Raw genomic sequence first — 11,453 nt, forward strand, 5'->3', positions numbered from 1 at the left:
GCATTTACAAAATCAAGCCAGGAGGAGTGTCGCCAAGCATTTATTCAGAATTCTAATATTAGGACAACTAGCCTAGATAATTAAGATTATGATAACGTCTTAGTTAGGTTGTATTGGCCAATATATGACTTACATTGTAGTATAGGAGCCAAACGAATTATAACTCTTTGTTATTCTTGTTTTATGCAGTTGTCCGATATTATGTAAGATATAGGCCTATATGTTCAAGATTGTTGAAATTAAGTGATAAAATGGCAATTTTGCGTGCATTATTTTATTCCCAGTGTGCGTACGCAAGCATTAGCCCTGCTAGGCTACTGTCAAAGGTAACAGTTGCAATTTTTTAAAACATATTATTAACCGTGTTTTTGGAAAACTTTAAAACATATGTCATGTGAATGTCCAACTTACAGTAGGACAATTTGTCTGCCATTTTTTTCATACTTCTTAGCTTGTGCATTCATGACGTTAAGGAGTGTACTGCAATTTTAATAAAGGTTCTAACCCAAATAAATGTGCTATCTATTGGAATTATAACAAACTTTCGAATTAGCTACACTGAATTAACTGTTGTCCTTTACATATCAGGGAGTTCTAATGTACATTCAAACATATTTCACAGCGCTAAAGGCTTTACCAATGTAGTGTTACCCAATTTAGCGGCATTTTACTTCTAATATGACGGTTTACAGCAAGAGTCACTTATTTCCATATTTCGTTACATTGTAAAAAACCTAAATATGAACAGCGTTTTTCAATCCGAACAATGAATATAATAGTTGTACTACAAAGTTAAACATATTGCAATCGAATAACAATAAATCATAAAAACCTTTAAAACATTCAGTTGATTTTAGTAATTATTCCCAAAGTCATGGACAACAACTTTAAACCAACAGAAGATCAATTATTACAGATTAGTAGGCTATATAATCCTCTCAGAAGAGCTGTGCCCTCTATATATGTGCTTTAGGGTCAAAACATTATTTGCAGGCTAATAGCGTTTCTGAAGAAGCAAAGAAATAGCCCAAATCATTGTCAATGTGCTTCTGTTTGACTATTCAAATGTATAGGCCTAAATTTAAATCTTACCCTAATACAGGAGAAACATATAGGCCTATATTAATCTTCTTGCCGCCCTTCAAAATATCTTAAGTAAAGCAAGAGGTTTCCTTCGCCCAAGTTTAGGTGGTGTAAAGTGGCCTGTCTGAGTTTTCTAAGGACTTCCGGATAGGCAGACAACACAGTGGAGGCTTTCTTTCGTGGACCAACATCGCCACCAAGAGGCCGTTTTTAGGTGTGACGCAGGGATTTCAAGTTGATACCAGTTCATGATTCTAGAAACACCACACATAAACCAACATAATGACGGTATTTCGCAACTAAACCGTGAAAGTATAGGCCTTATTTCGAAATAAGAAAACCATATTGGCCACAAGACCTGTTCCTCTTCTGTTCCTCTTCTGAAGACATGTTAGTCTCTACATAGTCCTAATGCCGTCTAGTTCAATTAATATTGCTAAAAATGTGTCGTTATCTAGGCCTATTTAATTGACAACATATTATCAATCGAGTCATTTCTATATATAGCCTAAAAACTTATTTTTGTAAGAATAATTAGCTGCGTACATGGGCCTACATATTGTTGGAAAGAATATAATAGATATTTGTTTCATTTAAGTTGTTACTCTAACAGCTGCCTACCAAATAGAAGGCATACCTTATTGTATTTGATTATATGCAGACAACAAATTAAACATATAATTTGAGATGAATCATGTAAAATGAATGACCTGAATAATGTTTTTTATTTTTTATTAAAAAACACGAAATTGTTAAAATATTTATGAAACTTTGTAATCATATGGCAAGTGAGGTTTTTAATTATTTCTAAAAACGAATGACGTGTTAACACGAGGGAAAATTGTGCTTCAACCCTATTCGACGACCTCTCTCGTGCATGGTTCAAACGAAAATAAGAATGATCCGAAGATTTATTTTAAGAACTTGGAGTCAAGCTCATGTTAGGAAATTATCATTTACGTAACTTTTGCCAAAGTTGATGGAAAAACATAATCAACAAAAATGAGTAGAAACATTCATTTTCTGTGCACACATTTGAGAAGTCTAGCTTGCAGAGATTTAGAAGTCAAAGCTATTTATTCATTTTGCCCATTTGAGTTATGCGTCTCCAAAAGAGCTTTCCAGGTGAACATAAACTCAACCCCTGTCCGTGTGCTCTGCACCCAGAGTGCTCCTGGCACAGTTATTCATATGATCTCTGGACTACATGGTGCAACATTAGAGAATATTAAGTTATGGACTACAACACTTGGTAGTATAAAGGCATTATTCTAATATAAGCAGGTCCTGTGGTGGTGGTGGTGGTGGGGGGGGGGGGGGGGGGGGGGGGGTGTATTTGTGTAATTTCTGTTGGCTTGTGTTTTTTGTTTGTCCTGATAACCCCCAAAAAATAATAAAAACTTGATCACAAAAAGAAAACAATGTGAATAGACACTCAATGACTATGCACATATTTGAGAAGTGTAGCTCTCATAGGTTTAAATGTCAAAACAACTTAGAGGCAGTATAATATACATTTCGCTAATTACTATTCGTTCATCTCTGGTTACTGTTGTGGGGCCTAATTGTAGCCTATAATTATGGTAATTTCTTCTGAAAAGGGTCGTAGTAGTAGCCTAATTGTGTGCCTCATAGTGGTAGCAAGTACTGACAAGAGTGGTAATGATTGTCAAAAATAGGTTGCAATGTTTATTGTAAATTCAGATTTGGTATGATAATCTGGTGTTTGATAAAATTGTCTAGGAGTTTGTCTTTTTACTCAATGAATGTATGCAAAATCCCAGCATACTGTCATACAACATAATTGCAAACTGAAAATGAGAGCATGGGAAAACAGAGTTTTTAAAAGAAAGAGATGCACTCTGACCACCTATTATAACCTATTCCATGACCTAACAATCGAAGGTTCTGCCACAAAATGGCCAGCCTGGGGGCGAGGTTGTTAACAGATTAAGGTTCCCCTATGTCAGACGTCTCGCCAGAATCTTTTTGTGGCATTTTATGGCACTGCTATAGAGCGGCCAGGATGCGCTCGGATATGAAACAAAGGGAGGCTTCGCGAACACTGGACTCCGGCGGTTCATCTGGAAGTCCAGACCTCGCCACGCAAGCCCCCCACTCCTAGTGGAATCCGAAAACAACAAACGCAGCGAACAATAAACGACAAAATCGCAAAGGAACAACGTAAATCCCCGGTCTAGGAACGTGGATTAGGCCTACCACACGACACCTCGAAACAGTTATTAAGGAGGACTTGAAACTTTTCCTTCTCCCCGTGTTTGCTTTACAGCCGTTTAGTTCTTAACCTTCAGAAAGGTATACCCTATTAAGTTTTATTGCAGTCATATTATTTTATTGCGGCACACCGCATTGAATTTTCTTTCTCTCTTTTATGACAGTCGGCTTTCCCATCTCCTCTTCCCCAAACGAAAGCCCACATCGTTTTAGCTGTTTGTTTCCTCCTGAAAAATACCATAATAGGCCCAGGATTGGGTGGTACAGAGCCATAATAACCAATACTGACCCCCTAGTCTACTTAACAATAAATATAATATTCACATATGCTTGGTGACGCAAAAAACTTAAATATCTCAGTTGCACATCTGCAAGCCAGTAGTTCTGGTTGGCCCGAACTTCAAGACATATTTTAATTACTATAGGCTGCAGGGATTCAGAGAATAAAACCCAACAATGTTATTGTACATTCAACCTCAGAGTTCCACGCCCATGTTGTTATTTTCCATTTCTGAAAAATAAATCGATGAATCATTACCATAATTGTTTATTATGGGATGTTACAGGAGGATATAGGGTATGAATTGTACCATTATGCACCACATTGGACCAAAATACGGCAAAAAATCTATAAAACTATTTAATCCAAGTTCATGAATAGACTGCTTTTTAGTTTAATATAATATATGGACTCATTATGCAAAGGAGTGAGCATTTGCTGGGCGTGCCATTTTTGGAAAGACCCATTAAAAAATCATACAGTTTTCTTTGCGTTCATCTTTGGAAAAAAGCGAACATGGGCCTTAGAATAATAACCTACCTCACTAGTCATGTGCCACAGGCCCCGTGAATGGTATTTTCCACGCACAGTTCAGCACAGCAGATTGGTTTCATTCCACGTCCTTCTTTATCGCCTTCTCAGGTTCTACACAGAGTGGGACATTTTAAATACACATAACCCAAACTTTTATTGTCATAAACGTATTAAATGAAAACGTCAAAATAAACATTGCCATAGAGTCATCTTAATGAATATTAGGGTCTCGGGCTATCTTCTTCAGGGAACCATGTGCATACTTGGCCAAATTGACTCCGTTCCTTGAAGTACAATTCAAGACAAATGCTCCTGCGCACGAGACATATTTCGAACACATGCTCCTCCTAAAAGATGAAGTGAAGTTGGAAATATGAAAAGCCTCCAACTTGTTTTGTCGTCACTCACACGCAGAGAAGGCGCATATGCGCCCTATTACGCGCGCTCTTGAGACGTTCCCACTGTCCAAAATGAATTGGCTGTCATAAATACAACTGCTTTATTTTCATTTTAATCTCATATCAATTCCATGAAGTTATCAACAGCAGTAAAAAGTGCAGAGACGTTGTTCTAATGTAAACTATTTTTTTTTTAATACGAATCCAGCATCAGCAGTGCTATCTCACAGATAAACAACACAGGACTGAATACAATTTACATGAGGGACACAAGAGATTAATGTGATATAAAAAAAAAAAAGACTGAGAGGGGGTTAGTAGTTTCTGGAGTCGGTCCTTACAGCGTTGTTGTTATTAAAAACTAAGAGTTCAACTGAGATGACATGAAGGCCTCTGCAATGAAAGCTGCCGTGGATATGCGAGGCTCGAGCGCATGGAGACACAATGGGGTCTAATGCTCCTTAATATTCAGAATGAAGGACAGCCATGCTCGTGACTCCAGAAACGCCACCCATTTCATATCCCACTGAAAATCCATCATAAGAGTTTCCCAGTATGTTTGTAAGTACTCACACAAACAAACAAACAAAAATACATGTACACCAAATAAGTACATCATTCCTTATTGTATTGACAACACGGTTAAATCAGTTAATGCTCAATACATTCTGGACAAGAACATGTAAACAATATCTAAAACTGGAAAAACGACGTCTGCTCATTCAACTCCGATGTCATTTCCCAAAACACCAATTTTGAACATATTCAACTCATTCCAATAAAAACAATCGAGGTTATTCACCTAGGCCTATTTACAATTAATTAGAAATATTATCATCCAAAAACTGCTATAGCATGGCGCATTTTCTTCAGATAGATTTTCATTTCCAAAACACACAAACATAAAGAAATAAATTACATTTCATTATGATATTAGGCATGCGCTAACAATGTAAACATTTTATTCTTAGACAATGTAGGCTTGTTTTTCTTCGACATATGTTATATCCTGTATTTAAGCGCATGGGAGTACATCTTTTTATGGCAAATATCAAAATGAGAGAGAGCGTAAAAGGGCGGGTTATTGTAGGCCCTTTTATTTCCACGTAAATGTTCAAAAGCGTCCCACTGTTAGACTGCACAGTCATTAGATCAAAGCAAGTAGGCTCAAGGCCACTGGATCTATTGACCTTATATTGGCAGACCAAACTATATAAAACTAGGATTAGGAAAAGTAGGATTAATCCCAGTCATCTTGCATGTGATCTAACATTGTTGCATATGATACTTCAACTACCATGTTGCGCTATCTACCCGAAAACACGTATTCCTGATTAATTTCTACGTCAAGTAGTCTAAAATACTTTTTTTTTAATAGCAATTACACAACGAAATAGTAACATTGGTCTCAAGGAAATGTTAACGGATAAATACCCCGTAGACCAGGGTTCTCCAACCCTGTTCCTGGAAAGCTACTGTCCTGTAGTTTTTCACTCCAACCCTAATCTAGCGTACTTGATTCTAATATATGTCTGGTTGATAAGCTGAATCAGGTTAGAGTGAAAACCTACAGGAGAGAAGCTCTCCAGGAACAGGGTTGGAGAGCCCTGTCATAGACCTTTCCATATGAAACCCTTATTAGGTTATTACGCACTTTTTACGTACAAGGAACTTGAATGTAAAATTATTATGTAGAAAAAAGAGATACATATAAGAGTGTGCATATACCTGTTGAGTTAGTATTTAAAGGGATTACAACAAATACCTGGAACCCTGATATTTTGGTAAATGCGACCTAGTCAAAAAGGCTCTGGGGGATGTGACGCCACACTAGGTTATTCATCGAGTTAAAATATAACATCATTGGGGAACTGAATTGGGGAACTGCTGCTCGGAAAATAAAATAATGTATTTTTCGTGAAAGATCAGCACCATCATTACGTAAGACGCATCTATGGAGTTGAACAGAGGAATGGAGCGAAAAAAAACTAAAAGATGAGAATAAATGCAGGTTGCACACACCCTTTGACTACAACCGTTTCTCTTATGTATTAATGACCGCATGAAACCGACGTTTCAGCACCTCCATGCCTCTCCTGATGAGCGTTGGTGTCATGCGTAAAGCAATAAATAAGTGATCAAAGTAGTGCTTGAGAAAGAGCCGCGTGAATCCACCCTCCTTTCTACTGTATAGTATAATATATGCCATTTAGCAGACGCTTTTATCCAAAGCGACTTACAGTCATGCGTGCATACATTTTATGTACAGGTGATCCCGGGAAACAAACCATCTACCCTGGCGTCACAAGCGCCATGCTGTACCAACTGAGTCTGCGTTTCTATAATGTCAGAGGGTATTTCACATCGATATGGAAAATAATAAAAACAAACTTCCTGCACCCCCACTTTAACCATTACAGTCCATGTATGCCTATTTAAGGGAAAAGTAACGAGAAAGCAGACTCTTTGTGATGGTGGTGTTTTTAATTGTTCTTAATCCTTGGGTTGGTCCTTATTCATTTTCTTCATTTTCATCCGTCGGTTTTGGAACCATATTTTGACTTGTCTCTCGGTCAAGTTCAGGGAGCGCGCTACCTCGTGCCTTCTGTCCCGGGTGAGGTACATGTTGAAGAGGAACTCTTTCTCGAGCTCGAGGGTTTGGTATTTCGTGTAAGGGCACCGCTTCTTCCGGGAAGACCGGGCATGCAACCAGTTGGCAGAGGGGTCATCTACAAGGGAAAGTCAGACAGACACATTTAGTAAAGGGCTAACAAACACAGACCAGAATAGGCCCTAGACTAGCAAGCCTCATAACATAGCTATACAAACATGCGTGCGTAATAACATGATGTCCATGCCCATGCGTTATTTAATTGAGTTTAAAGTGATATCAAAAGCCAAGGCTCATATTGCTCCAAATGGAACCGTGTTCGGTAAGGTAATGGAGTAGAGGAGAGAGGAAAGTAGTTCCTCACGGCCCCTCTGGGCGAAGGTGACCTTGGTCGGTATTGTAAATGGGTTTAGAGGACAGGCAGTTCTCCTGCACTGTACATGTTTACCATGAAAGTACTTCCTGGACCATAAGGTGTCTTTTCATGTTACCATAACAATGTCATAAATGGGAAACACAAAGTTAATGGAAAAAGTAGTCGTGTCCTTCACCCCACTAGACCTTGAAAATCACCCTGTTTGTGAGAAGTACACTCTAAATGGGTGGAACACTTGGATGTGATGTTATCTCGTAAACTACGATTCTCCTTATTTTTTTTGACAGAACCTCCAATCGTGGCAATGCACTCCACCCTTCAGCTTGGTTAGCAGGCCTCAGCCGAATGCAATTAGTGAAGAAAGCGCAGCATGGTTATGAGGAGAAGCTATCCTCCCCCAACAGAGCCACAAGCATTGGAACTATGAGAGACCTATAGTAGGCAACAGAGCCTAACCCAAACAAAAATGCAGTCCCCCTGAAATGCGGTTGCTTTGGAAAGTGGATTATCTCCTTTTTATGGGAAATGTTCCAGGGGAAATAATTCTTGCTGTCTCCGTGGAGACGCCTTTCCTCTCTGGTGGCTTTCTCGGGAATGCATGCTATGTATTTTCATGTAGGCCCATCTACATTTCCTCACAGTTGCTTTTGGTATAACATCACTGTGTAGAGCCTGCATGTTGGGCAACCATGGCATTCAAACGGCCTTGAAAAGCTTAAACTGAGAATACCTTGATTACTTAAAAGGCCTTGGGGATATAAATATCCCACGCATGGCATTGGATCGATTGCATCTGCAAGTGGACACAAATGCCTGTTCCGAGGCACTGGAGGTAGAAGTGGGCTTTGTGACACGCAAAGTGGTGCTTCGCATTCTCCAAGTACATAATCACCTAGTGTCATTCATCCCGTGCAAAGTCGGGGCTTTTCCTGTCACTGCATGACAAACCATCCAGTGCTATCCCATAACGCGTACGGCTATGTGAAAGGTCATAGCTTTGGCCAATGGATCCGGGCATTTCTACAGATGAAAAAAATCTGGGCTCATTGAAACTCATGGCCATTTCTCTTAGGCTACATACATGTAACCAACGTAGAGAAATCCAATCGGCCCATGCCCCTAGACACGCACTTTCATACCACATCAACTGTCTCCAATGTCCTAAATCTTATGACGCAATCCTATTGTTATCATGAAAGGAAATAATCCCTCGGGGATGATTGATAACCCTGTAAAGCTATCCGTTGCCGGCAGACACCTCGGAGATAGAGATGTGCCATCTAAATACTTATGAGCTCCGAGACATGATCTGCAACAATGCACGTTTAAGAGGGCATTGTCGTTGGATGATCATGGTCTGTTTTGTGACGAATGTTGGGATGGAAACACTAATGGCTACAGACCGTTATTATACCATCATGTCTCTTTGCAATTTTGCCTTAATAGTCTGAGAAATTGACCGTTCGTATATGCCTAGAGATATTCGTTATTGCATTTCTCTACATTAAGATTGCATCGTATTTTATATGTTTTCCCCCAACTGTCCCAGGGAGCCAACATACAATAATTAATAGTGATGTTGGCTGGTCTTATAACTTAATAAACTTCAGTGGAAATCACTTTTTTTCACTCACAAGCCGTTGCTAGCACAAAGAGGGACGTGTAATTCCCAACTTCGTTGCCTTTGCCCGTAGTTTATTCTGGAATGCCGCCCAGGGCAACACAAAGGGGAATTCTGTTGCGCACCATCCATTAGAGAGTTCACGTAGTGCGTGAACTCATTTCGTGGATTAAAATCAACGTTGGTCTCCACCGCCAGTCCATGCTACTAGAAAATGACCATCTGTCAGAACCTTGACCCATCCAATCTAGGTTAGGCATCATATGTATGATATATTTCTCAGTTTCCCGGCGCACCAAAACGTTACCGGGCGAGCACCCACAGCCTATTTCAACAAGACTGTGCTGTGCGGAGCAACACAAATATATAGGTTTCCACTCCGGCTCGGCTTCAGGCCTGATTAATAGCCAGCCTGATCTTATGAGGCCGTGTTGGTAAAGGAGAGAAAATTAACTTTATTCTGTCAAGGCAACCATAGGCATGGCTAGAAAAGCGAGTCAACTGAGAGTGCAGTGACCAACATCCTCCACATAATGTCATTTAGCTCAGACAGATGAGTCTGCTTGTAAAAAAAAAACAACTGTGAGTCTCACTTGGAAAATATTTCAGATGTATTTTCTGGTGTTAAAAAGAGACTCTTGCCCACTCAACAGCCCTAAAGGCATCAATCAAACTGTATTTCCAGAAAATGTCGTCAATGCGGTTTCTTTGCCAAAATAATAATTATTGCAGAAACGAACATATAGCCCAATCCCCCACACTCCACCTTCTAAATGACATTACATGTCTATAAATAGACTACTGTCATCAGACGTGAATGAAACAAAGGCTCGTTTTCCCTTAGAGGGGATATTTACACTAAAATATTGACAAGAGTTAAGAGGGCCTTGCCCTGGTAAACCCTAATTTTGCACTGGAGAGGCTCTTGGCACATAGTTCAATAGAGGGACGTCTTTCTTGAGGTGCTGTTCAGTTATTACAGGAATTAAACAAGCTGCTGACAATATGAACTGCACTAAAGTGCAACTGAGCGCAGATAACCTGTTCTCAGAGACTGTGTGCCAAAACTTACTGCAGTAAAATTATATTCAATAACAGTTGGTCCCCAAAACTAAGGCAGGACAGCGCAGAAAACCGCGCACGTGAAATGTCGGAAGCTCCAAAACAGAGCACCATCCATACCTTGACCTAATGTATGTATAAATGTATGATAATAATTATAACGTAAACATACATAGTACATTACACGCACACTATGGACCAGATTTGGTAGTGAGCCTCTATGGCTCGCTATCTCTTTGTTCCTGTTTTATGACAGCATTAAAAGCTTTACAGACTGTTCACTTCCTCGTTTTATAACTTACTTTGATCTGGCCCGTCTTTGTCTTCGCTACCTTCACAGATATCCTTATTGTCCTCGAATCCGGAGCCCTGGCTGGAATTCATCTCTCTTGCCGAAGAGGATTCCAAAATGTACTCGTGTCCACCGATTTTGGGGGGTTCCCCGAGGTGTCCCAGTAGCGGCTCCATCTTGACCTGCCCCTGCCCGGGGAGGGACTCCGAGCGCGGAGCGCAGTCGAGCCAAGTGCGTATGTATCGGGTGTCCGTGGAAGGCACGGGCTGAGTCGGGATGTATGGATGGTAAACCGCTGGTAAGCCATTGGAGGCATGGGGGCTGAACGGGCTCCAGGACGAGCTAAAAACTGGAGGTTTAGGCTGGAAGCTACAAGAGGGGAATTCGGGATGCTCGCCATGTCCCCCCGGTTGCCTGGAGTTGGAATACTGTACATTGGAAAACCTGACTGAAGTCGGATCTTCGCTCTCGTGACTTATTATAGAGTCCACATAATAGTTGCTCAGCGTTCCAGAAATTGACATTCTCGGACATTATACAATTCACGGTTCATTGAATTGAAAACATGTAGGACAGAAGTCTTTTTTTACTAGCCTTCTACTAGCCTACGAACAAAGTAGAGCAAGGTTGCTGGGGCTGTGCGCTCGGAGCGAAATGATTGGTCAGACTTTTTTCACGAGCCTGATAAAGCGTCAATGGGGCGTAAATCAATCCGCCAAGGGGCTGCACCTCTCCTAGCACTGTACATATTTTCCTCTCTAAATAAATTGTCTTGTTTATGCAATATGCAAAATGTGAGTGCATCCATATATATGTGGGTATCTGTAGGCTGTCGGTAGGCTGTCGTAGAAATATCCAGTTGAATCATGCATTCCAACGACATTATACATGCATATTGGAAACAATGGACGACAAAATAAGCGATCACATTATTTTCTTTATGAAACTGATAAACATGCAC

General features: G+C 40.2%; 1 protein-coding gene across 2 annotated transcripts; it reads right to left on the reverse strand.

The window, feature by feature from the left end:
- Positions 1–4,697: 4,697 nt before the first annotated feature.
- LOC110486170 (homeobox protein Hox-B9a) lies at positions 4,698–11,153 on the reverse strand. Of its 2 annotated transcripts, XR_002468040.2 has the most exons (3): positions 10,503–11,153; positions 6,771–7,259; positions 4,698–6,709 (listed from the first exon to the last, which is right to left on the reverse strand). XR_002468040.2 is itself a non-coding variant. In XM_021557585.2 (2 exons), the coding sequence occupies exons 1-2, from the start codon at positions 11,014–11,016 to the stop codon at positions 7,024–7,026; spliced, it is 750 nt and encodes a 249-aa protein (XP_021413260.1). In that variant the 5' UTR covers positions 11,017–11,153; the 3' UTR covers positions 4,698–7,023. The 2 variants fall into 2 exon arrangements, 1 of the variants encoding a protein (XP_021413260.1); XM_021557585.2 differs by having other exon boundaries at positions 4,698–7,259.
- Positions 11,154–11,453: the final 300 nt, after the last annotated feature.

Source organism: Oncorhynchus mykiss, chromosome 13, assembly GCF_013265735.2.
Source record: "Oncorhynchus mykiss isolate Arlee chromosome 13, USDA_OmykA_1.1, whole genome shotgun sequence".
Lineage (NCBI taxonomy): Eukaryota > Metazoa > Chordata > Actinopteri > Salmoniformes > Salmonidae > Oncorhynchus > Oncorhynchus mykiss.